The 26,660-nt window shown below is 51.5% G+C and overlaps 1 protein-coding gene across 13 annotated transcripts in view; it reads right to left on the reverse strand.

Annotated features, from left to right (window-relative positions):
• CLEC16A (C-type lectin domain containing 16A) overlaps positions 1 to 26,660 on the reverse strand; it is a 203,137-nt gene that overhangs the window by 104,625 nt on the left and 71,852 nt on the right. For all 13 annotated transcript variants that reach the window (XR_004380158.1, XR_004380159.1, XM_032836306.1 and 10 more), the window contains 6 exons: positions 24,089 to 24,189; positions 9,745 to 9,867; positions 6,378 to 6,487; positions 5,573 to 5,617; positions 3,202 to 3,252; positions 212 to 340 (listed from right to left, as the gene is read on the reverse strand). Coding sequence is in view for 11 of the 13 variants with exons in the window: in XM_032836306.1 (XP_032692197.1) it covers positions 212 to 340; positions 3,202 to 3,252; positions 5,573 to 5,617; positions 6,378 to 6,487; positions 9,745 to 9,867; positions 24,089 to 24,189 (559 nt within the window). In the remaining 2 variants the exon portion in view is untranslated. The remainder of the gene's footprint in view (positions 1 to 211; positions 341 to 3,201; positions 3,253 to 5,572; positions 5,618 to 6,377; positions 6,488 to 9,744; positions 9,868 to 24,088; positions 24,190 to 26,660) is intronic.

Consider the following 26,660-nt stretch of genomic DNA (forward strand, 5'->3'; position numbering starts at 1 on the left):
ACCAGCCAAGGCAGCCTGCCTGGCCCTCACACAGGGGAATCTCAATCCTGCTTCGGCCAAGGGCAGCTCGCCTTGGGAAGTTCCTCCCAGTGGCAGGACGCCGGTTCGGGGTGGTGTTGTCCGCCCCTGGCCCAAAGTGGGTTGAAAGACAGGCTCTTGACTTGGTCAGATGGCAGCCCAGGAGAGGTGGGTCCCGCCTGCGCTTACTCACCCGCCGGGTCTTCTCCACGTCGCCACACGGCAGCCGCTTCACAAAGTCGATGCCAGTCAGTGGCGTGCCCGTGGGGGGCAGGAGGATGGAGGCGTCCATCATGAGATACTCCACGTTCATGGGCTTCATCTAGAGGAGAGACATCAAGGGAAACTTCACCAAAGGGAGGAAGAGGACAGGGCAGGTCACCCAGGCCCCACGCCTGCACCCGCGCATGGCAAGTGAGTAAAGTGAGCCCACAAGAAGGCTGGCGTGAGGTCGCAAGGCAGCCCAGAGCGTGAGACATAAGCCTTTGTTTCCCAAGACACGGATTTTTTCCTTCCCTTGAGTGGCAGCTCAGACATTCCTGAGAAGCTGTCTTGGCGCTGTGAAAAGCTGTGGTCTCCCACCGGCTCATTCCCCCACACCCGGCCAGGAGCGGAGCCCTGACCGCAACCCGCCTCCCTCTCTTTGTGCTGTCAAGGATGACGAAAGCAGACGTAGTGATGGCAGCCCCCAGTTATCGTGGACTACGGACTGCGGGCAGGCAGCGAACTGCAGGCTTTGCCTGCATGATCGTACTTAATCCACCCAAGGACTCCACAAGGGATGTTTCCCTATCTGCTCATGGGAAAACACAGACTCAGCTGGTGGGCGGCAGAACTAAGACGCAGACCCAGGTCTGCCCTGCTCCATACCCGACTCCTGCCACATGACCACCGTCCCCCTTCCCTGCCTTGCCGTCTTTACCCGAGATCACACAAAGAAGCCACTTACTGAGCATCTACTAAGTGCCAGGTGCCAGCAGGGCTCACCTCCTACTGGACAGCGCTGCTTGCTGATGCTGTTCCTTATTACCGAGGGGGACAGTGAGCTCAGAGGAAGGGTGTGGGCCCACAGCCTCTGGGCCACATGGGAACAGAACTGTCTGCCTGCTTCCACACCACCTCCAGGAAGCCTTCTCTGATTACTGTGATATTTGGTAGCAACATCTCCCCTTCTGGAACTCTGCTGCCTCAATACAGAGAGTGAATATCCACGAGTTTTGGGACATGGACACCTCATTTCCCTGACATCATAAAGGAATGACATTTCCCAAGGTAAATTTCCTATAGAACTTTACTCCTTTAAGCATTCCATGCTTTTTTGTGTGTCTTTTTGAGTTTTGTTTTTTGTTTTGTTTTTCAGAAAGTGGGCTTCAATTGTTATCACACCCTCTGCCCCTTCTGGAACATACAGCTGACTGACTACCCAGGACAGCTGTGATGAGGGCCCAGCCGTCTGGGCTAGGGAGCCAAGGAGACACTTAGTGCACACTGCCTGCCTTTTTCTTTTGGCCTCTGTAAGCAGATCTCCGGCAAGGCCTCGGGTCCCCTATCCCAAATCCCTTTATCTTAGGTCTGGGTGGTGGAGCCCTGAGCTGCCTTGGGGGCCACCCCTGGCATCACCTTCCGGCAGTGCCTTCCAGCCTGCCCGCCGCTCCCTAGCAGCCCCCCCACAACCTGGAAGCCGCCTATGGCGGGAGGGAGAGGAAGCCGATATGAGTGGTGTGCACTCTCTCCAGGGGGCATCTCCTAGGCACTTGAGCCCAGGCGCGTGGTGCGGGACCCATCTCACAGCCCGGAAAAATGAACGCCGAGAACGTAAGCAACCCACGGAAGGTTACGCAGTTAGTAAGTAACAACAGCAGAGGGGCGCCTGGGTGGCTCAGTCAGTTAAGTGTCAGACTCTTTCTTGGTTTGGGCTCAGATTGTGATCTTACGGTTGTGGGATCCAGCCCTGGGTCAGAGTCGGCTTGAGACTCTCTCCCTCTCCCTTTGCCCCTCCCGCTGCTTGCACACCGAGTGTACACTCTCTCGCTCTCAAATAGATCCATTCGAAAAAAAGGCAGAAACTGAGCAGGGGTTTAGGAGCCTGAGCTTTTCCACACCGTCAAGTGACACACGAGCCTTATGTTTCCAACAGGAAACCGAACTATGGAGAACAGCGCTGCAGAACACGACGCCCCAGGGACAAGCACCACAGCAGTTAATCCCCGAATCCACTCCCCTCTAGCTACCGGTCCAAAGAGTAGAAGACGGACACACTCTCCTAGGGGCTGGGGGAATAATGGGGAGCAGTGGCCATCTCCAGGTGGGAGGCACGCCTGAGCGGCCCGTACACCACCAGAGCAGGCCTCCGGCACTACTGCGATATTTCTGGAGATGACCTATGCCAACTGACGTCTTCCCTGGAACAGGCTCTGCAGAGGCCTCGGAAGTGCCGAGGGCGAGGACGTGGTAAGGGCCCAGCAGTCCACACCCGGCGAGATGAGCTTGGGAGCCGGGAGCCACTTAGAGCAAGTGCTTTTGTCTTCGTGACACTTGGGTTTACTGCAAACTTCTTGAATCACTCCCCTCTTTGATGAGCAATGTCCATGAGAAGGACATTTATCCTCTATTTACTGAGTGCAAACTAAGGGTCAGATGACAGAGATGCACGGAAATGAACAAAACGGAGAAAGCTGTCACCTTCGGAACTGATCCTTTCCCATGACTGTGCCTGATGGATGGAGGAGATAGGGCTGACGCTGAGCTGGTGCCGTGGACTCAAGGACAAGCAACACGCTAGAACATTCTGGAGGCACAGCAAAGGGCACTGGAGGCGAACTGCTGGGCTTTGGAATCCTGACTCTGCACCTCACTGGCTGGGCAGATGTGGGGCCTCACTCAACCTCTCTGATTCTTGCCTCCTGATCGGGGCGACAGGAGCAGTAAAAGAATGAACACATCCAATGTGCTCTACACTCCTGATTCGTATCAAAGGGAATCTTCCCGACCCATCTCTGGCACAGCCCACAGAGGGGGAGTGGGGGACCATGTGAAATTTCACCAGTGGTGGGGATCAAAAGGCACCGCTTCTGATTCACCTCCCCACCAATCTCGGCCAGAAAGGTCCCAGTTAGACAGTGTTCTCCCAGTTCCACAGGACGAGCGCGTGGGCCCCCACCTGCGTCCCAGTCCCTCACTTACTGTCATGCTCCTGTACTCATCTTCAAACATGTCCAAGAAAATTTCTTCTCCCTAAAAAGAGAGGAAGGGAGAGAGATGATGCATATTTCTTTCCATAAACACCAAAGTATTACAAACTCTAGCTCATGGCTGTTGGGACCATCTGCTTCTCATTAGTGAGTTCTCGTGAATCGCCAGAAGGACGACACACACACGAACATGAACACACGCTCAAACGAAAGCCCAAATATCATATGGCACCTCTCAACATTTCTCTCTTTTCTTTTTCAAGCATGTAGGGTTAGATTCCTTCTGTCAAGGCAGCGAATTAAAACAACAAAAAGAACACCATACGTAATGAAACTACAAAAGTGGGTGAAATTACGAGTGTTTCTCCATCATCTGCGTGTTGAGAACGGGTGGAGAAATGAGAAGCCTGGTTCAGGGGCCACGTTAGATCCGTGGGGCTCCCATCTCAGAAAGGCAGCATGTAACGAAGCATACTTAACACTACAAGTACACAGCTCATCCTGGTCGTTTCTGAGGCACACCCGTGAGGCCCCACGGCTCCGCAGGGCTGCAGAGGGTAAGACTCTGACTCGGAGACTTGCAAACCAGGGGCCCAGTCACAGCTCTTCCTCTCAGAGTCTCCCTCTGGTTCGCTGTAAGACTGGAATGACAGCCCACATCTATGCGGGTCACTGCGAGGATGTGAGGGTTAGCCCGAGTAAAGTGCTGGCCACAGAGCCTGCCACTCGGTCGCGGCTGGTAAATGCTAGCACTCGTGGTCACTATGGTCACCCCTGGATGGAGCACAGCCCAGGAAGGGGAGGGAGTGGAGATGCAGTTGAAGGCACCATGGCTATTCAAACTGTCCTCTCTCCTGAGTCCTGAATCTCATTCTCTCTCTCTCTCTCTCTCTCACATACACATGCACACGGTCAGGATGGGAAAAGGAGCAATCCTTTATATATTTTTTCCAATTGTCAGAACTACAGATAAACTTCAATATTCTTGCATGGCAATAAGAACCATGTAAGAACCACAGAGATTGCAGCGCTGAGAAGATGCAAAAGCTTCTGAGATATTCTACTTCGGGTATAACCCTTATAGGACAAAAGAAAAACCTGGGTAGGGGGAAGGGAGCTACAATTCAAATACAGCTCTCCTTAGGCTAAAGATAAATCCCCCGGGAAAATGCCTACCTATGTATCTCTGTCTTTCTGGGGGTAGAGTGAACAAACTAAGAGCGGTTATCCTGGAAAGAGACTGAAGGATGACTAATGCAGCCGTGAGGCTCTCCCGCTGTCTTCTGGGCTTTGCTGAGGTCTTGTATTCTCGCTCAGAGGCCAAGCCCCTCAGGATGCTAACGGGAGCCAAGGATCTCTTCCCCCATGTGTGGGGTCCCACAGTGGTCCCCCCTCATCTGGGCGTGGCCACCACATGGCAGGTGCATGGGGTCATCTGCGGCTGGCGAGGTGGATTTCCAGGTTATAAGACCTCATTTTCTCCCCACGAACACTGACAATAATAGCAGCTTAAAAAGCTTCCTGCAAAAAAGAAGGGTCTGGTGCATCTGTGCCTATGATTCATGGCAGTTTGTAGAGATAATGAAAGGGGCTGGATGATAACAAGATGGCAGCGCCAACGCCCGTCCGCCTCCAGGGAGGTTCTCGGCGTCAGCAAAATGACAAGGGGAAACCCCGGCTAACTGGACCTGGAGAGACCAGACACAGAGTCAAAATCTCAGGGAGCCACGGGGCCCAGGCGAATGTGGATTAACCCATCTCCTGCTGACAGATGATGCGCTTCCCTAAGAGTATATCACGCTTCAGGTATAGAGCAAAACAAAACCATCACAGCCAGAGGTTTCAAAACTAACCATCTGGAATCTGAAGAGGACATCGGCAAATTCCTCGGTGACTCAGAGTCATGAAGATTTAGAAGCCTGTATGAGGCGTCCTGGCATAAGTGTCTGTAAGCGACACACACGCGTAGAATTCACGATGCGTGAGTAACTCAAAAGTTATTTTATATGAAAAACACGGATACCTCAGAACATATCGATTTACATAAGTAATTTACCCCCGTGCATGCATGTAATTTGCAATTTAAGTATAGACTCATCAATAACCGATTTCACGTATCATTGGGTAAGCAAACTACCACAGACTAGGGGTGAGTGCTCAGAACGGGTTCTGCAAAGACAAGCACAGGCCGAAGAGTGCAGGGCCTGCTGCTCGGGGGTCGGACCCGGCGTGTGCCCACTCAGTGTGCATGGGTACAAGAAGGCACCACAAACTTGTGATCGGTATGTGCGCACGCCTAGATACGACAATCCTGTGTCTGGGACACACACCAAGCTGCCCTCCCCTGCACCTTGGCCACTTACCTTATAAAAATGCCGAACTAGGTGAACGCTTTCTTCTCGGGCACCCTGTTGAGAGAGGGAAGGCATGAGGGAGGCCACTGAGTTGGGTAAGTCACCAATTCCAGAATCTGAGTGCATGTCAAGCAGATGGGGGGGTGGGGCTCATATCCTTCAATCTATAAAGTGGTTTGTAACACAGAGGGAGGGAGGGAGGGAAGGAGGAGGGGCTCAAAATAAAAATGGGCAAAGGAGAGGAGACCCTGGGGGGTGACATGAAAAGTTATTAAGATCCAGTTAGGTGGGGGAAGTGGGTTGTAAACTAGGGGCCATGGTGACTCTTACAATGCGTCAGTGCGTGCGTATCTGGAAAGACACACCAAAGTGTCCACGATAGCTGTTCCTTTCTACCTTTGTACTCGCTAAATAAACACGAGATATAAATATATAAATATAATATATAAATCCCTCTCAAATAAACCTGAAAAATAAGAGGGAAGACAATAAAAACTAAAAATGAGTGTAGATATTTGCACAGTAAACCATTAATACGTAAAAAGCATGCACGTGTTCGGATATGTATAAGATTTTTCTAATGCACAAAGAAAAATAATAAAATTCTGCTTAACAAATACAGGGCCACTAATTGTCACAGAAATTACAGAAATTCCATAGTGAAGAGGGCTCCTTAAGCCAGTCTCCGAGGAAGGGTTGCTCCACTGGAATGACTGGGTTGCTGCAGACCCCAGGACCGAGGCTCCCATCTAGATCTAGCATGTTCCTTCCCACGGCCGCACGCGGAACCTGGGCAAAAGGACGGGGCCCTCACCTCTAGGCAGGCCAGGTGCACGTCCTTTATGATGCAGCCCGTGCTGGTCACCACTTGCTGCTTTAAGAGCAGGCAGCTCAGCTCCAGAGTCGCCAATCGGATCTTCCCATCTACAGGGGGAAGGCAGGGTCAGCCTCGCACAGCCTGATGGGAAGCCGTGAAACAGTGTCTTGCTTTGCCCACTTTGAGCTTAAGAGGTCAGCTGATGGCCCCTCGACATCCAGCGGGGACACAGAGGGAACTCACACGCCAACCCCTTCCCAATTACAATAGAATCTTCCATCCATACCGCCCACCCCGAATATTTCCCTGCACTCCCTTTATCAGGGGAGGGGAGGCAGGAAGAGGAGGATTACTAATTATTCCTGAAGGCTGGGAAAGTGGCCATCTGCGGTGGCGTTCCTTGGCCGGGTTCCCCCCCTTTTCAGGAACAAGCATCCCTCTTTCCTTTGGAGACTCACCGACCCCACTTTGGGTGGAGCCGGTCCCTTTGCTCTGCCCCAAGGAGGGGCCCATCACCCAGGCTGGTCAGCGTGCTCTATTCCTCCGGTCACAGTGACTGGGGAGGAGACAGACAAAGGGGCCAGTCAGAACCAAGAAGGCTCAATTCCACAAGGCTCCAGGACCCCTGAGCAAAAGCAACTCTCCTTCTGCTGGGCTGAGGGCAGGACAAGAATAGTGCCGGGGCCGTGAGCGGGCCTCAGGGCCACCAGCCCGTTAACCCGCATAAGCCACCTCTGCACCCTTGCCTGCGTTTCCCACCTTTCATCCAAGCCCACCCTTCCCACCGGACCACCCAGAATCTGCCTCCTGCGGTGAGGCCCGCACCCCAGTAGGGAAAGGGATGGCTGGGGCTGCTGCTGGCCATCATCCTGCCGACACACAAAGCGGGACAGCCCAAAAATAGTCCCAAAAGCATTGTTCCAGCTTCTGAGTCCAGCTGTGCCTGAAGCCAGGCTCCAACAGACTCCCAAGTTGCACAAGTCGGAAGTTTGGTTGCATTGTTTCAGCCCGTCTGCGTCGGGTTTCTGTCGCCGGCAACCACGCTCTGACTAACCCACCTGCCGTGCTACTGTGAGCTGGGCACGGTGCTGGGCACGTCGAAGACCCTCCCTCCAGGAGTCTCCGAGAAAACCCACTACAATGGGTGCTCTAAAGGCTAAAGTTCGGGCAGGGGAAGTGACGTGTCCAAAGTCTCACCCTGGGTGGTGAATGGCATTCAGGGGCTCTGAATGCCAAGACCCACATTAGGCATTGCTCCTAGAAGCATCTGGGGCTGCCTGACAGGTGGGCAACCTGCTCTTAGGCAAACTCCTCCCTGGGTCTTCGAGTGCACCGCTGGGGAGATGTCTCAATGTGGAAGAGGAAGACATCTCCAGGCCACACTCCTGAGGTCCTGGAAACCCCAGCGATCAGGATGGGCTACAGGGAAACACTCAAGGCAGATGTACCACCGCACGCCTCCCTCCCCACCCTTCCCTGCTTATTAGTGTGTCAGGTGGGGAGCAGGAGAAAGGGGATCACTTGCAGGGAAAGGCTGCTTGGTCTCAGCCACGGAGCTAAGCCCCCTCCGCCCAGCATGAACAATGCTTCTGTGCTGCACCTACCCGCCTCCCACCTGCAGCTCTCTGGGGCACAATCTCACTCCTGCTTGCCCCTCCGCAGAACCCCACTGGCCCAGCCATGAGCCCCCTGCTGCTGCCTCCAGGGAAGGGGAGTGTGATCTTCCAACAAGACCTTCCTTCCTTTGCAAGCTCCTGCCAGGTGCTGACATCTCCCACTAGCCCCCTCAAGGGGCTGGCTGTCCCTCCCCACACTGGAGGCTCCTCTCTAACATTCAGGCCACGCAGTGCCTTTCCTCACCACTGGGCCACACGTCCTCAAATAGCCCTCAGCCACCATCCTCAGGGATAAGCTCTGCTCCCTGCGCTAGACCTCTCAGTAGAAAACTGACCCCACCAGGTGCCCTTGGTTCTGAGCACACCTGTCTCTCTTGCTGCCCTTTCTTCCTCCATGTGGGACCTGGCTCAGTCTCCTGCGCTGGCTCCCCCTTCCATGCCACCTGAAGACACTTGCAGTGGCCCAGAGTTTGGTCCCAGAAGTCCTCTCTTCTCTGCTGTGGCTTCTAGAACCACCCATATGTCTGTGAGTCCCACAGTGTGAGCTCTGGCCCTGGCCCGTGTGAGCTCTGGCCCTGGCCCCCGTGAGCTCTGGAGTCTATCTCCACATGGAGTCCCAGACCCCTGGGACTTCACACACCCCCAGCTGCAACTCCTGGAAGGCAGGAGCCACAACTGTCCTGCACCTCCCCGTACCCTGGTCATTTGCCCACAGTGGCTGGCAGGCAGGAGGCACTCAATAAACATTGTCCATGGAGCCTGTTCCCCAAGCCTCTGTACTCTCCCCCCAAAGTCCCACTGGGCTTCCGGCTGCCTGGCGAAGCCCACTCCTTGTGACTTCTGAAATCGTGGCCTGCAACCAAAACTGCCACCCCTGCCCTTCTCCTGAGACTGACCTGAGCCCAACCCCACACGGTTCCTACTGTACAACTCAGTGGTTCTTTCTCAACTAGGCCACGTCTCCATCCGGCCCCTTTCTATACTCTCGCTCACACCATGATGGCCTCTCTTGCTGCCTCTACAAAGAACTGGCCTTGCCGTCAGGGTCTTTCAAGCTCAGCATAGCTGACGTTTGGGTCAGGTGATCCTCTGTCACCGGAGGCCGTCCTGTGCGCTAAGGATGTTCAGTGGCATCCCTGGTCCCGAGATGCCAGGAGCACCCCCTCCTCAAGCTGCGACAACCAAAAATGTCTCCAGATGTTGCCAACTGTCCCCCCAGGGTCGGGGGGGCAAAGTTGTCCCCAATGAAGAAACACCGTACCGGCTCATTTCATCTGTTTCTAGCCCTTGTCCCGGCTGTAGATCCTCTGCCCAAACCTCAGAACTGGGCTGACAAGTGTTCGACACTGGGCATGTCTTGTACTATCGAGAGCACCTGATTCAAACCTTCCAGCCTTCCCTCACACACGCTCTCAGCCTAGTTCATGCTCAGATGTGGCCTCAGCCACCACGAGAGGAAGGCTGGGGGCACTGGCGCCGCTGGTCCAAGAAGGGCTAGGTGTGGAAGGAGACGAAGGACAGGGTCCTGCACATACACCACGGCGAGGGAAAGAGGAGGAGACCCTGAGGTCAAGACGTGGCTGGACAGGACGGTATGGGTTGGCCCAGGGTAGGCACGGCCCAGGGAGTGGCTGAGACCAGCCTGTATTCCCAAAAGGCTGGGTCTAGAAGCTAGGACTCCTGGTGCATGGTCCGGGGGCCTGGTCCCTCTCCCTCCACTGCCCCGTGAGCAGCCACGCCCCAGGCACCTGGCTGGGCCGCGTTGTTCATGATCCTGATGAGTCTCTCGGCCAGGAGATGGTTGTAGGTGGTCTTCTCTGCCGCACCGGGCACCGGGAGCTGGATTTGCTCGAGTTTTTCAGGATCCATGCCTGGAATGCAGAAAGGGACAGGCTGTCAGTGGAGTCCCCTCATCAAGGACGCTGCTCATCCCGAAAGCCGAGGTCTGGCTCCGGCATCTCCTCCATGACCGGCGCGGCCCGAACCCCTGCTTACGGCAGACTTCCCCACGAGCGGAACTTAAACCCACATACTGAAACGTGCATTTTCTGTCACTGTTTGTCAATGGGGACTCAGCACTGCTGCAACACTGTACTAAAGAAAAAGATGTTTTAGCCAAAGACTTGACTCACTGGCTACTACTCGTCGTGGTCCGAGACCATCTTTGTGACAATGGGAGGATTGGTGTGTACTTGAGAGGTGGGGAAGACGTGCCAGCTCCAAATGGTGACAAGTTCCTGGACACAATCGGGGGGCTCAGAACAGGGACGCCAAAGGAGTAACTTCGGCACGGTGTGCTGCCCGGCTATCCCAGGCCAGCTCTGCATGCCACCAGAGGCCCACCCCCCGGACTGGACGCATTCCACGGTGGGGGGAGCGCAGACTGAGAAGAACAGACCGGATGGGAAGGAAATTACAGTCATGCCCAACAGTTGCACCTCAAGGTCGTGGCAGCCGACTCGGGGAGCCGCGCCCGCCGCTCGAGGAACACAGGGGCAGGGGCAGGTGCCACACTGGGGAAGGGGCAGCGCTGGCAAAAAGCCATCAGGCTACATCCTGCAACAGAAAGGAGCAAATACAAAGACGCCGATAGTGCGGGTCTCTCTTAAAGAAGCAAAGGAATCATTTTTCTGCCAGGAAAGGCGAAGGGCCTTTCGAAGACAAAAGCCGAGACGGGGGAGGGGCGGCCGGGCAGAAGAGAACGGGAGCGCACACACGTGTGACTGGGAACTCAGGGTCGGCTCCCCTAAAGCGGAACCTGGGGGCCGGGGTAGCAGGAGGACCTATGCAGGCTACCTCGGCAGGCTGGGTGTGGGGTGAGGGTTCCCCCAAACCCTTATCTCTCTCTTCTAAAGTGGCTCTGGAAAAAATACGCTCCCAGAAACAAACATTTCACTTGATCCAAGGCTGGAGAGCTGAATGGATTGTTTGTGCTGAAAGCACGTCTTTTCCTGTTATTCTACCAAAGGGGGGAAGGTGGCACTTCTCGGAACTCTTGAAATACGGCCCCTTGAGTACTAGATGACGATTCATTTAGAACCTTGACAAAACAGTGGAGGAGAGCATTGAAGGGCTTACTGTCTGGATCCTAAGTGACTCCTACACACACACACATTGACGTCATAAACCATAACAATATATCTTGCTTTATTGAATTCCTTCCAGCTCCGAACCAAAGGCTGAGCCATGCCAAGGAGATGACACGGGTGAGGGACGGCCTGAGGGCTCAAGCTGGGGAGCTCTCGCACGTGCCTCTCCAGCGTGGCTTCATCAAAAAATCTGATTGCAGCGAAAATTTAATTTGTGGATTCTATATCCCATTTTGATGCTCCATGTCCTGCTCTGAAGCATCCTGGTTTATTAAATGGCAAGAAGAACACCCAAGTGAATCTTTTTGGCGGCTGTGTCTTTTCCCAGAGATGTCAACACCAGCCTCACATCCCGTTTCTGGCCCTTTGGGAGCTGTGAGTCGGAGGTTCTGTAGAAAGACTGCTCCTCGGCAGGACCATCTCTCATCCCCCCTCAATGAGGCCAGTGGGAGGGGCCCAGCTGCTGGCTCCCTCAGGAATGCGGCGGTGGTCAGCACGACCGGGACACACCGAGACATGAACCACGTCTTCAATTTCCACATTTTGTCCCTTTCCTAGGACAGCCCTGGCTTCCAGAGACTTTGTCAAAAATGAGGAAATCTGTGGCAAAATCTCTCAACAGGAAGAAAAACACTCCAAGGTTATCTTGACCTTCGACTAGTGGCTCCACTCTCTGTGAACAGGGGGACCCCGAGGGACAGAAACACTTCCTTGAAGAACTTCACAGAACTGGATTCCAGTGCAACCTCCTCCTCTAGTTAGAAATTAGGGCCCAGAGATGCTAAGTCACATCTGCAAGGTCACAGAGCAAGTTGGCAGCAGAGTTAGAAGGATTCCAAAGGTGGACAGGACCCAGCTAACTTCCAAGTGTTCTGCTGTTTGGGGGCTGACTCAGGGATGAGCTGCTCGGGTAGGAGTCTAAGGATGGGTGAGAATTTGCCTCGAGCTGCCCAAGCCGCTCCTGCAAGGAGTGTGGTAGAGTTTAGGGAGTGTGGGGGATGGGGCGCTCTGGAAGGAAGCCATGAGGCAGACGTTGGGGGAAAGGGACGGGCAAGGCTTACCTGCCAAGATCCCCAGAGGGCAGTCAGCAGGAGATGACATGATCTGGTTGTGCTCATGCCTACTCTGGAATGGTCTCCATTGCCCCCCAACCACTCAAGGTGATCTCTCTCCCCAAAACCAACTTGGTATTGCAACGCATTCTACGTGAAGTGGATTTGACCACCGGCCACTAGGGAGACAGAGAACAGGGTAGACTCCATACAACACATGGAAAAACTTTGTTTAAAAAACAAAAACAAGGGACGCCTGGGTGGCTCAGTTGGTTGGACGACTGCCTTCAGCTCAGGTCATGATCCCGGGGTGCCGGGATCGAGTCCCACATCGGGCTCCCAGCTCCATGGGGAGTCTGCTTCTCCCTCTGACCTTCTCCTCGCTCATGCTCTCTCTCACTGTCTTGCTCTCAAATAAATAAATAAAATCTTTAAAACAAACAAACAAACAAACAAACAAAAACAAAAACGCTTTGAGCATCTCTGTTCTTTCCCCAAAGTTCCTCCTGGGCCAGATGCCTCAGTGCCCCCCCCAACTCTCTTTCTCCCACTGCAGCCTCGAAAACCCCCTCTGTTACTCTGAATGATCCCATTCCGGCCCTTGGCTTTCAAGGCCTGTGCAGCCATTCAAAAGCTCGAGGCATTCTTCTGGGTCCAAACAAGTTAGTGGCCTTGTTAATGAACAAGGTCGATGTCACGATATGACAAGAATATGCATGTGACCAGGGAAACGGCCCACGTGTGCACGCACACACACAGGTTTTTAGGCACCAAAAGGCAGGATTTTGTTGCAAGCCTGATTGAGTTTCTTTGCTAGCCATTTCCCTCTGACTGAAATAAACACTGTGGATAACATATTGTCTTATTTGCTTCAACCCTTAAGTGCTGAGCAACAGACAAATTCCAAAGAAACCCAGATGTACTTCACATGGCCTGGGACGATGCACTAGGACGCTCCGACTTCCAGCAGACCACATGCTTCCTCACTGCCTTCCCGCTGGGGTCAGAGCCTGCTCTGTCCAAGTGACTCAGAAAGGGTCTCCCTCTGCATTGCTTCCACCCAGCAATCACAGGGTTCGGGGGGTGGGGGGGAGGCGGGGGTGGAACTCCCAATGAATTAAAAAAATCCAAAATAGAAGGGAAGGGTGCGGCTCCCTGATGTCAGGAACCAGTTCCTAAGTTTCCCTTCTAAGTTTTGACTTCTGGATTTGGCCTCCTTAGCAGGAGCCCCCACCCAAGAGTAGTAGAAAAGACCCAGACCAAAGCTACATAAAAAGACGTAGACAGCCACACTGGCTAAAGAGGCCACAACGTCACCAGGTGAATGATGGGCAAAAAAAAATGTATTTTGTTCTGACCTTGCGAGGTCTCCTTGGCTGTAGTCACACAAGCATGGCCAACTCTGGAAAACTATAGACCAACTATTTCGAAAGCTAACCAGATGTTGGGCCGATTTCCAATGTACTTCTAGTTCTGATTACGTGTCAGTCGAGATCCAAAATGGTGGTTTGCCAGCTCTCTGCATGGCGAAAGCCTCCTTTTATCCTATTACCTTCCAACCCTTCCCATACCTCTCATCTGTAACTTCCAGTTACTTCTCAGCAAAACAAAACAAAACCCAAAAGGCCCGAGATTCCTCTTGGGTAAACAATGATAAATGGATGGGGCAAGAGGGTGATGGGTGGAGTGGGGGAACTTTTAAGAACACGAAAGCTGTGGAACTCACCCCCCTCCCTTGAGCCAGGCCTCTGCAGACTTGACAAAGGAGAGAAGGCTGCATTTGCTATTACAGATATGAACCAGAATGCATTATGTGGCCCAATTGAATCACAACGAGTGCCTTCCTCCAACTGGTCAACCCTTTCCACAGTGGGATATTCATTTCGGTGCAGCATCTCATCTATTATGATTTACTGGAAGGCCCGAGTTAACATTTGGTTTTTATTAACATGGCTTTTATGTTAAAATTGTCTTATGATGAAAAATCTATCGGAAAGAGACCATTTCATTAGGGGCCCTGCTTGCAGGGTACAGATCTGGGGAAGAGAGGCTGAAGGTTAAGGGCAGCTAACTGCCTGCTGCCTGACCAAAACACCAACCGACCAACCACCATGAACAAGAAAAGACCCCCACCATATACAGACGTGTGCCCACAGGCGACGACTGGAGCACAAACCAGACAGTGGCTCCGTGCCAGGCAGTGTCCTTTGGGGGCCCCCCGGGCACCAGGGTTCCAGACGGCAAACCTGAAGTCTCCAGCTTCCTCTCTAAACCTGCTCCATGGCCCATGCTCGCTGGTTCTGGAAATGGCACCGCCAGCCACACAGTGGCTGGGTCAGGGACGTGGGCATCACCCCGACACCTCCCTGGGTGCCCTTTCCCATCCGAACCAAGCAGGGCTCCCCTCCCCCAGCCTATTCCTCTCCTTGTCTCCCCATCTTCGAAAATGGCCCCCCCACAGCTGCCCAGGGGTCCCCTTCACTCTATTGCCACATCCAATCCATCAGCTTATCTTGACTCCAGGGCCAAAACAAATCATAAATGCTTCCAGTTTCCACCGGCTCTATGGCCAACATACTGATTCAACCCACATTATCCCTTGCCTGGACTACTGCAACGGCTTCCTCCTGGGCCTCCCACTTTCCCATTTGCAACTCTCTCCCTCACCCCCTTCATCAACCTCCATCCAGCAGCCTGACTGCTTCTTCAAAAATATCCCTGTGACCACATCACTCTTCTACTTAAAATACTTCAGTCTCTGGGTTTTGCGGCACCAGGTTTCCGGGGTGCCAGGATGGCTCAACCGGTTAAGCACCCAGCTTTTGATTTCAGCTCAGGTCATGATCTCAGGGTCCTAGGATCAAGCTCCATGTCTGGCTCCATGCTGAGCAGGAAGTCTGCTTGAGATTTTCTCTTTCCCTCTGCCCTTTCCCACTGCTCTCTCTCAAACAAATAAATAAATCTTAAAACAAACAAACAAGCCCTTTAGGGTTTCCCACTGCACTTGGAATAAAATCTAAATTCCTTTTCATGGCTTTCAAGGCCCCCCGAGATCTGGGCAGATCACCTGGTCAGTGCCTCACTTTGCTTGGCCTGCTGTCTGCTCCTCAAACCAGTGAGCTCCCTCCCACCTCATGGCTTTCACACATGCTGTTCCCTTCGCCTAGAGCACTCATGCCCCAGATCTTGGCAAAGGGGACTTCTTCTCACCCTTGAGACCTCTGCTCTGATGGCATTCCTCGAGGAAGCATCCCCAGCCGCCAGCTAGTCACCCCCACACCCCACCAGCACATGACCCGGTTTCGTCTCGTTTGCTTGTACACTTGATGGAGGCTTGTTCCAGCAGCCACGGCAATGCCCTCGCGTGCAGTAAGTGTATAGCACATACCTCTCGGATGACAAGAAAGCCCTTCGGTTTCGCCACCTCAACACTGCCCATACCCGCCCCTATCTTTCCATCTTGCCCATCTTCTGGCAGAACCGTCATGCACCCTGTCCAAGGGACACAGAGAGGTCCGGTGGGCTCCCAGCTGCACCGACCTTCAGCATCCCTGACGCGGCCCATGGGATGCAGTTCACTGTCACCGCCCACCCGTTCTCTGCCCACGGGCGCCAGCCTGCCCATCTCTCAGAGCACAGCCTGCCCACCATCGCACACTGCCCACCCGCCCAACGAGCGGACCGCGATCCCAGCCTCAGTGGGCTGGAGTTCATGGCCCCCGGGCTGAGCGCGCTGCCTGGCACGCAGCGGGACCCACATGAATAACTGAGTAACTTCAAGCGCAAATTCTTCATGATTGACGCAGTCTTTTGGAACCAAAGGCGATTTCAGACAAAGCAGTCACTTTCAAAAGAAGGTAAACACGGAAGCCACGCAGATTGCACAATGCTTTCCTGCCTGAACAACCTTCAGAGCTCCCGCTGTGTCAGAATACCATCAAAGCTCCTGACCGCCATGCATCCCCGCCATGTGTCCCCGCTCGCCTGTCATGCTGCCTTCACCTCCCGCCCCTCTGGCCTTGCTCCCTCCACAGCAGCCACGCTCACCTCCCTGAAAATATGAGTTTGGTTCACCACTGGGTTCTCAACATTAAGCACAGTGCCTGGCATCGAATAAGTGAAGCTTCTAGAAATCTCTGTTAGAAGGCTGAGTGAGTAAATAAATGAGCAGCACTAGTGCAAAATGGAAGAAGGAATTAAATTCCCTCAATTAGACACTTCCACTCTTTCAAGAAGAAACCCCCTTAGATGTCGAGGAGGAAGAGAAGGAAGAGGATGGGGAGGGGGCCATACCTCAGGAAAGAAAGGGAGGTTCGCCCCGCAGGACCTCAGGAGGCTGGTACCTCTGGGACACAGCCCTGGAAGAAGGAGCTGCGGTATGCAAGGACTTCCCTCCTGGGTACCCAGGAAAGCCAGCCAGCAGAACGACAAAGAATTCACCCACGTGCCCCTTGGCCCTCTGGAGCCTGGCATTGTCTCCTGCAAAGCAGGACCCTCCCGGCTGAGGCACCAAGCACAGGCCACCATAAAGGGCGGCCCAGAGGAGCTGCCACGCGCCTGAGAGGTGACCAGTCCACACACTGGCTGAGCGCTGGCCGGGGGCCAGGTGCTGAGCTGGGTACTGCGGGGCCCTTCGGGAGACACGTGGTCTCTGCCTCTAGAGACTGGGCAATCCAGGACGGGAGAGAAAAAATGGAGAGAAAAAGAGCTATAAAAAGTGCCCCAGGAACTCCATGGAAATTAAAAATGTTTGCTTTTCTTCTTCTTCTTCTTTTTTTTTTTTTTGTTAAAGATTTTATTTATTTGCTCAACACAGAGAGAGAGATCCCAAGTGGGCAGAGAGGCAGGCAGAGAGAGAGGGAAGCAGGCTCCCTGCTGAGCAGACAGCCTGCTTTCGGGGCTCGATCCCAGGACCCTGGGATCATGACCTGAGCCAAAGGCAGGGGCTTTAACCCACTGAGCCACCCAGGTGCCCCCAAATGTCTGCTTTTCAAAGGACATTCTCAGCAAATGAAAAGACAAACCACAGACTGGGAGGAAATCTTTGCAATACTCAAATGATAAAGGATTTGTATCCAGAACATATAAAAAAAAAAAAAAACACCTTGCAAAACTCAACAATAAGAAAATGAACCATCCATGAAAAATGGGCAAAGGATTTGCAGTAATACTACCCCCTCAAAGAAAACATGCAGAATGGCCAATGAGGCATACAGAAAGAAAGTCAGTATCATTAGTCATTAGGAAAAATGCAAATTAAAATCACAGTAGGACACTACTACATGTCTGTTAGAATGGCTAACATTGAAAAGATGGCCAGACAAGTACTGGCAGGGACGTGAAGACACCAGAACATTCATAGATATAAATTATACAGCTACCTCAGAAAAAAATTTGGCAGTTCCCCTCCCTTCCTTCTTCCCTCCCTTTCTTCTTCTTTTTTTTTTTTTAAATAAAGTAGGCTCCACACCCAATGCAGAACTTGAACTCCCAACAGGGAGATCAAGAGTCAGATGCTCTAGTGACCAAACCACCCACGAATCCCTTGGAGTTTTTCTTAAAAACAAACAAATTAACAGTCATCAGATGATTCAGCCATCCTATTCCTTGGTATTTACCCAAGAAAAAAGGAAATATATGTCCATAAAAGACTTGTACATAAGTGTTCCAAGTAGTCTATGCTTAAGAACTGGAAATAAGCCAAATGCCCATTAACAGATGAATGGATAAACAAAATTGTTTTTGTGCATTCACATGGTGGACTGCTTTCAACAGTAAGAAGAAATGAACCACTGATAGACAGGACATCATGAATCTCAAGATAATTACAAACATTGAAAAAAGCCATACAAGAAGAAAAAAAGAGTACATATTACCTAATTTTATTTACATAAAATTCTAGAAAGGGTAAATGAGTCTACAGTGACAGGGAGCAGCCCAGTGTTGTTTGGGGAGAGGGCTGAGAGCAGACAGGGAGGAGGGGTGACAAAGGGGCAGGAGGAAGTGTTTGGGGTGACAGATATGTACTCTGTCCTGATTGTAGTGGTGGTTTTAGGGGTGTATACAAATGCCAAAACTGATCAACGTGTACACTTTTCAACGTGTACAGTTTATTGCATATCGATTAGTCACAATAAAACTTTTTCAGTTAGCATGGGCCTCAGCCAAGACGGATTGGATGTACCCTCCTGAGTCAAGCAACTAGAAAACTAGGCAAAATACATCAAACAACGATCATGAAACACTGGGCAGGGCAGCAAGCAGCACAGCGGGGTGCTGCATGAGAGAAGAAACGGAAGGCAGTGGGAGCAGGGACCGCTTTAGTTCACAGGCCAGGAAGAGCATCCAGGTCTCGGCAGAGAGAGAGAAACCACCAACAAAGGCCACTGTCTGAGATGAGAAGGCAGAGTCTGGAGCTCAGATGGGCTCAGCGACTAGAACTGAGAGGAGGGAAGACCGGAGAGGGGGAGGACCGGAAAGGAGGGGGCTGTAGAGAGAGCTACAGAGGGGTCCTTTGAGGCGTTAGCTAAGTCCTGCTCTGTGTATGCATGAGAGGGAAGGCAATGACCTTCAGGAACAATCCCAGGCTCACACAGGCTGAGAAGGTTTCCCGTTCCCAGCAGCCAGCATGGAAAGACCACCCACCCATGGCCCATCAAGTATAATCCTCAGAAAGGGACTGCCTCAGTAGTGGGGCCAAGTGAGCCTGAGACCAAAGGCTGCTCTGGACCAGCACCAGCAAAGCTTATAAGCCTCGAAAGGATCAAACTGATTCCAAGTAACTTAACCGTGACCCAGGACAGAGTCCAAAAGCCAAACAGGAGAAAAATCAATTAAGAGAAACATAACTAGAAATTACACAGACGATACAACAGACAAGAATAAATCAAAGGGAGATGATAAAATATTTTAAACTGAATAAAAATAAAACCACATGTATCAAAATGTATTGCATGCACCTAAAAGCAATGCTTAGATTTATAGTGTCAAACTCTTATCACAAAAGAAGAAAAGTTTAAAAATCAGTGAGTGGTACGGGAAGGACGGTATGATAGACTGAAAAGGAATGATAGCACAAGGGAATTGTTTTTTAAGATTTTCTTTACTGGGGCGACTGGGTAGCTCAGTGGGTTAAGCCTCTGCCTTCGGCTCAGGTCATGATCTCAGGGTCCTGGGATCGAGTCCCGCATTGGGCTCTCTGCTGAGCAGGGAGCCTGCTTCCCCGTCTTCCTCTGCTGCTCCCCCTGCTTGTGCTCTCTCTCCTTCTCTCACTCCCTGTCAAATAAATAAATTCTTTAAAAAAAAAAAAAGATTTTCTTTACTTATTTGAGAGAGATAAAGCAAGCGAGTGACGGCGGTGGCGGCAGAGGGAGAGGGAGAAACCCAAGCAGACTCCACTGGGAGCACAGAGCCCAACTCAGGGCTCCATCTCATGGCCCTGGGCTGCAACCAAGAGCTGCATGCTTAACCACCTGAGCCACCCAGGCACCCCCAGCACTAGGGAATTTTTGGTTGATGGAACTACTATAATTTCTCCTGATTATTCTGGTGCTGACCAAACCCACACCTGGGCTAAAATTCATACAACTGCACACACACAAAAAGGTTAATGTCACTACACATTAATTAAAAAAAAATAAACTGATTACTTAAAAAAAATCAATGATCTCAGCTTCCATTTTAAAAACTACAAAAAGAAGAGTGGATTAAATCTGAAATAAGCAGATGAAGGTAAGCAATAAAGGACAGAAATAAAATATAAAACTAAAAAAATAGCCAAAAATCAATGAAACCAAAAGACAGTTCTTTGAGTATGAGCAAAATAAGAAATCGTTAAATCTCCAGCCAAACTGAAAAAGCAAACGAATACCTCAACAGTCGATACCATGAGATAGAATGGGGACATCCCTACAGACCCTACACACATTAAAATGATAATAAAGGAATATAATGAACAAATTTATGCCAATACATTTGATAATTTAGATGCGATGACAAATTCCTTGAAAGACATAAGCTATCGAACCGCACACAAAAATAGATAAAGCTTAGGGGCGCCTGGGTGGCTCAGTGGGTTAGAGCATCTGCTTTCGGCCCAGGTCATGATTCCAGGGTCCTGAGATAGAGCCCCACATCGGGCTCTCTGCTCAGCAGGGAGCCTACTTCTCTCCCTCTCTCTCTCTCTGCCTGCCTCTCTGCCTACTTGTGATCTCTGTCTGTCAAATAAATAAAATCTTAAAAAAAAAAAAAAAAAGGATCTGAGTAGTTAAAAACCTTCCCTCAGAGAAAACTCTAGGCCCAGATGGATTCACTGGTGAATTCTACCAAATATTTAAGTAAGAAATCATACCGACTGTATAAAAACTCCATATCATCCAAGAGTAGGAAATACTTTACAATTTATTCCACAAGGCAAGCATAACTCTGAAAACAAATAGAACTAGAGAATTACAAGTCCATAAACCGCTACCACTCTCGAACATAATGCAAACATTCTTAACAAAATTCTAAGCAAATCAAATTTGGCAAGGTATGAAACGTGCCCGCCACGTTAGATGGTACCAACCCAAAGTGAGTATCACCTGAAGGGATCAGAAAACACTTCCTGGAGAAGGTGACTTCTGAGCAGACCCTTGACAGGCAAGCAAGATATCAAGAGGTGGTGACCTTGGGGAAAGGAAAACGGCAGAAGGAAACACAAGTGAATACAAGAAGGTAGAAGACTAGCCTGGACCAAGTAGGCATGTTGGCATTGACTGTGGTGGCTGCCAGGCTTCCAAGGAAGCTCCTCTCTTTGGGAATAGTCTCGGACACAGGGCTGAGGCCCCTTAGGCCAAGTCTGCGCTATGTGACCCTGACCCCCAGCCATAAATGCATGTTCCAGAGTCCGACACACCACAGAGCTGGAACAGCCAGAATTTCAAGCCTGAACAGAGGCAGACTCCTAGGCCGGTGTCTGCTGGGGCCAAATCGTGATCTACCTTGAGGGAAGTCCCCGGAACTGGTTGGTTCCTGCCCTTCCCTCCGCTTTTCAGCAACTTCTCAGATCCTGGGAGCTGCCCCAGGGGCCTTCCTGTAAACTTTCCCTTTTATTTGAGTTAAGGAGAAGTACTTTCTGTTGCTTCTAACCGGAAGAACTTTAAAGAGTTCAGGGAGTACCACGACAGCATCCCCAAGTTTCTCTCTGTGAAAGAGTTCTATCCCTAGATAAGAATGTGAACCCAGAGCCAAGGGTCTATGAAGGGAAGTCGGACGAACAGATCAAGTTGGCATGGTGGGTGCCATCTGGACACTCAAGATAGGCAGAGGAGGGCGGGGCTTAAGGGAGAGAAGAAGGCACGGAGGGTTTCTGAACAGAGGAGGCACATGATCAACACAGTCTTACAGAGGATCATCAGGCAGTGCTATGGAGGATAGATTATGAAAGGGCCACACATTTGACCCCCTGAGAGGCTGGAATAACGACCACTGGACTGCTCTGCCCGGATCTCTCCTGCTCTCATGCCTCCGGTTCTCACCTCCAGCATCTAGCTTAGGACCAGGTACCAAGCTGCACTCAGTTAAGTTCTGCTGATCAGACAAGCTGAAGGAGGAGAACTGACAAAACCCGATGACTCAATGCTGGGATCAAAGGAGGGAAGGAACTAAAGGTCGTGGCGGTTTCAACCTTGGCTGGCAATTTCAACTGAAGCAGAAATGGCAGGAAATGTGATGCGGTCGGGGTATACTGAAGAGGGACGAGCACAGTGTTTTGAGGTGGTATTGAGACACCTGGGTAGGAGTCTCCAGCAGGCACCCAGCAGAGAGACAGAAGTCAGGGGCCAGGGGAGTGGTGGGCGGTCCCTGGCTGGCCGTAGGTCAGTCTCTAGTTTTGTTCCCACCCAGAAACTGAGGCCTCCTGTGTGACATGTACCAGGCCAGGGGCTGGAGGGGATTACAGAAGCCATGGGGGTGGGGGGGAGACTGGAGGAAAACATCAGCAGGATTCAGAGTCCACTGGACTCCTTTTAGAGGTCTTAAGCCAGGACTACGGAGCTGCATGTGAGCACAATGACTTAACGTGAGAAGAGCCATCATGGAGGATCCTAACCACAGTGGGAAAAGCCTGGAAAGAGTTTCAGGGCCATTCAATAAGGGGATGATGGCAGAATAAATGATGCATAGACAAAGGATTAAAAAGAACCAGGCAGGGACTCCTGGGGGGCTCAGTCAGTTGAGCACTGAGCATCTGACTCTTGATTTTGGCTCAGGTCATGATCTCAGGGTCATGAGATCGAGCCCCGCACTGGGTTCCATGCTCAGCACAGCATCTGCTTGAGACTCCCTCTCTGTCTCTCCTTCTGCCCTTTCCCCTGCTTGTTCGCTCTCTCTCAAGTAAAATCTTAAAAAAAAAAAAAAAAACAAGGCAGTTCTCTGGGGATGAGAAATGATGTACAGATACATGATGATGTGAGAAAAACAGGATAGGAACAGACAATAAGGGATACCACTATTCACGTTTAAGTAGGGACAGTTGTAGAAATAAAATCATATATACTCATACTTGGGTTTCCATGGATATCTTTCTTTGTTTTTAAGACTGATGTATTTGGGGCGCCTGCGTGGCTCAGTGAGTTAAAGCCTCTGCCTTCGGCTCAGGTCATGATCCCAGGGTCCTTGGATTGAGACCCGCATCGGGTTCTCTGCTCAGCAGGGAGCCTGCTTCCCCCCCCCCCACCATCTCTGCCTGCCTCTCTGCCTACTTGTGATCTCTGTCTGTCAAATAAATAAATAAAATCTTTAAAAAAAAAAAAGACTGATATATTTATTTTAGAGAGAGGGGGGCAAGAGCAGAGCGGGGGATGGGGGAGAGGGAGAGAGGGAGAATCCCAAGCAGACCTGAGCACGGAGCCTGACTCGGGGCTCGATCTCACGACCCCGAGATCATGACCTCAGCCAAAACCAAGAGTTGGACACTTAACCGACTGAGCCACCTAGGAGCCCCTGCATGGATTATCTTTAAAAAAGACACACAAGAGAATACTAAGATAAACCACCTTAGAGAAGAGAGTGGAGTGGAGGGCAGGGATGGGAGGCGAGGCTTTTTTCCCCATATATTCTTTAGCCACTGGCCCACTTATTTATCAGGATTAGTGATTTAAGAACAACTATTTATTATGCTGAGTGCCTTTTAAGTCTCTCTAGACATAGGCTGTCTAATAAAACCCACCTCCACCTACCTCCCAATTAGCTTATGAAAAACCTACTAAAACATCGCAGGGTCTCATCCATGCCAAGTCCAGCTCTGGACAGTGGCCAGGAAGAATGTTCTCGATTTCTTCTCTGAAGAGCTTCTGATGCGGGGGTTTCAGAACGTGCCCGTGTCGAGCCAGGTGGGGGCATACACCAGCGGCTGTCCCCAGTGAGGAAGTGAGGGAACGAATCTTCACCAGGTCTGTCAGCCCCGCAGGTCTCTGGTCCTAACCACTCCGCCTCCACGGGGGAAGCCAGAGAACCACACCTTTCTCCAGAAAGGAAACCTGCGCTTCCACCCAATCTGCCCAGAGTCTATTTTAGCCCTCCACCCAGAACTTGAACATCAGCTATTATAAATAGCAAAACCAAGATTACAATTTGACTGATTTCAGTTGTGACCTTAGGAACAGAGGTCGGAGGTAAGTCAGCTGTAAAAGCCAGGGGTCAAAAGAAAACCACAGCGTGGTAGTCATACTGGGTTAGACAGTCACTTGGACCTTCCCTCCCACCCCACCCCACCCATGCTGCCTGAGTAACCAATTCCTATGGCTTTGGTCTGTACTAAACCACCTGAGAAATTCTAACAAGGCCAAAGAGAAGTTTTGTGGGAGTTTGCCAAAACCAGAAAGGACATTCCTCAAGGAAAGTGGCTTCCTCTTTTGGTTCCACGAGCCAGAGAGGGGTGTCACGAAAGCAGGCAAGGCGAGGAGGCTTACCTTTGTTATGAGACATGGCGTAGAGGAGGCAGAGAACAAAGAGGGCATGGTAGTCATCATCCGGGCTGTCCAGGGCGTGGTACACCATATCTAGGAAGGGTCTGAAAAAGAGGTGGGGCGTGCATGAGCCTCTTGGCACGCACGGCGACCAGCTCTCCTCTCCCACCTACCCGTGGAGTGCTGGCCGCCTTTGCCTTTGACAGCTCTGCCCCCAGCCTGCAGTGAGTCCATCGAGGGCTCTGTCCAGCACCGGGCGTGGAGGACAGGCTCTGCCCGTGGGAAGCTAACTCCAGGGGAAACTGAGGAACAGGCCAACTTAATCACTCAACAACCGTGGCACAGCTGTTCCAGACACTGCAGGGTAAATGATGCAAAGTCCCTGCTCTTGGGGCACTCCCATGCCAGAGAACAGATAGACCACATCATCACCTCGAACAGAAACAAGAGGACGAAGAGAACCAGGCAGCGTAGTAGGCTAACAGCAGACAAGGCACCGAAAGCCCGAACAATTTCAGAACGGGGGCCCTGGAGCCAAGCGGCCTGGATTCCAATTTGGATTCTGCCTCTTCTGAGCTGCGAACCCTTGGGTTAGCTACCTAAAACCTCTCCATTTCCCCATCAGGAAGGACTCCGGGGGAGGGGTGGGGGTTCAACTCGAAACGATGAAGGAAAGGCGTCTGGCACAGGGCCAGGGGCACAGCACGAAGGACACGTGGGAGCTGTGACCAGATTTCTATTTCGAGCGTTCCGAGGGTACTTCTCCAGGAGCCCACTTTGGCGGGTCCCGGCTCAGCAATTTCTTGGACGGACTTTCCCTGACGGCTAAGAATCAATGTGAGGGTTCACCTCTGATGCTTTGTGGGAGAGGTCGGGAGAGCGGCTGCAGATATCACAAACCACACACCCCAAAGGCTGCCTTTCCAGGTGAAGGGCCTGGCCTGGAAAAGACTCTTCATCACCAGGATAATAGAACATGCACGGGTCTGGCCCGTCGGCAGGAGGCTCCGAGCCCGTGACCACCTGCGGCTGCCTCTCTGGAGGCCAGGCTGAGGCCAAGAAAGCAGAGCACCTCGAGGAGTGACCGAGGGCACACGTAACCCCCAGAAGGACGCAGAGCCACTGTCAACATCACTGTCGAGGGGGAGTGAAGAGGTGTGGCCGAGAAACGGGGAGACTACTCACTGCATTGCCCTTTACACTTCAAAAAAAATCTGAATTCCAAGAACGTACCACTGATTCAGAATATTAAACTGAAAGATGCAAAAGAGAAAGTGGTGCAAACGTTCTTGTCATAACGTTGCAAATAAACACATGACACTGGGAAGTTAAAGGAAGAGCCTTTCCTTAAAGGGGACATTTACCCCCGGGCTCTTCCTCCAGGGCCCCAGATCAGGCCCCTTTTGGATGCATGAAGAGTTCTGCCAGGTAGGGATCTGGGTTTCTTTAAGTGCCTGGCAATACCACTTCCAACCCAAGAGCAGGATGAAGTAGAAAACGTTTTCTTGTAACCAGCCACCCGGAATGTGGATTGTGTTTTCATTCGAGAGCAATGCAGATTACCAAATGCCGCGTAGCGGACGGAGGGCTGAGCAGACACAACATCTTCTAAGAGACGAAGTAGCGTGAAACCATTGGCATTTCGTTTACTGAGTGTACAGGAAAGTGAAAAAGATGCCTGGGGTTGGGTATGAGGCAGAAAAATAAAAAAGGACGAATGACAGGCATGGTATGGTGTAAGTATCGGGGGCAAGGAGGGTACCATTCCCACTGAGAAATGACCGGCAGGAAGTAACTGGAATGTTAGGGACAGCTGCTTTGAACGCTGGCAGCACGGAGACCTTTTTCCCTTCTTCATGCTTTTTTCAAAATGTTTTTATATTTTCTGCATGTGTGTTGCTTTTGTAATTCTTTTTTAAAGATGAGAATGCTTTTAGACGTTTTGCAGTTTCTTAGGCCTATATTTAACCCCGAAGGCAGACACAGCCCACGATACACAAGGAGTGCGAGAACACTTTGTACTATGCTATTTCTTCAGACAAGCGGACCAATGTCAAGATCCACTGCATGTCAAGGAGAACACACTGCCCTCTCCTTCCTCCACAGTGCCATCCTTCCCGCTCAGGGCCTGGAATTGGGAGGAGAGAAGTCCGTGGCCCTGTTCCTGACAACCAACAATTCAACACCTTCGCAGAGGAGAAGGCAGCTTTCGCCCTGGGCCGGTCTCCCCCTGGCATTTGCTCTCAGAGCTGAGGGGAGGCCTGGTTCAAGAGTCCCGGGGCCATAAGCTTGTGTGTGGGCCCAACTCAAGGCACAAGGATCGGCTTCCCTTATAAGCCATGCAGTAGAAGATGTCAGTTAAAGTCACGGAAAGTTAAGAAACAATTTCAGGGCGCCTGGGTGGCTCAGTGGGTTAAGCCACTGCCTTCGGCTCAGGTCATGATCTCAGGGTCCTGGGATCAAGTCCCGCATCAGGCTCTCTGCTTAGCAGGGAGCCTGCTTCCCTCTCTCTCTCTCTTCCTACTTGTGATCTCTGTCAAATAAATAAATAAAATCTTTAAAAAAAAAAAATTTC

This window comes from Lontra canadensis, unplaced genomic scaffold, assembly GCF_010015895.1.
Source record: "Lontra canadensis isolate GAN:19392208 unplaced genomic scaffold, GSC_riverotter_1.0 scaffold91, whole genome shotgun sequence".
NCBI lineage: Eukaryota > Metazoa > Chordata > Mammalia > Carnivora > Mustelidae > Lontra > Lontra canadensis.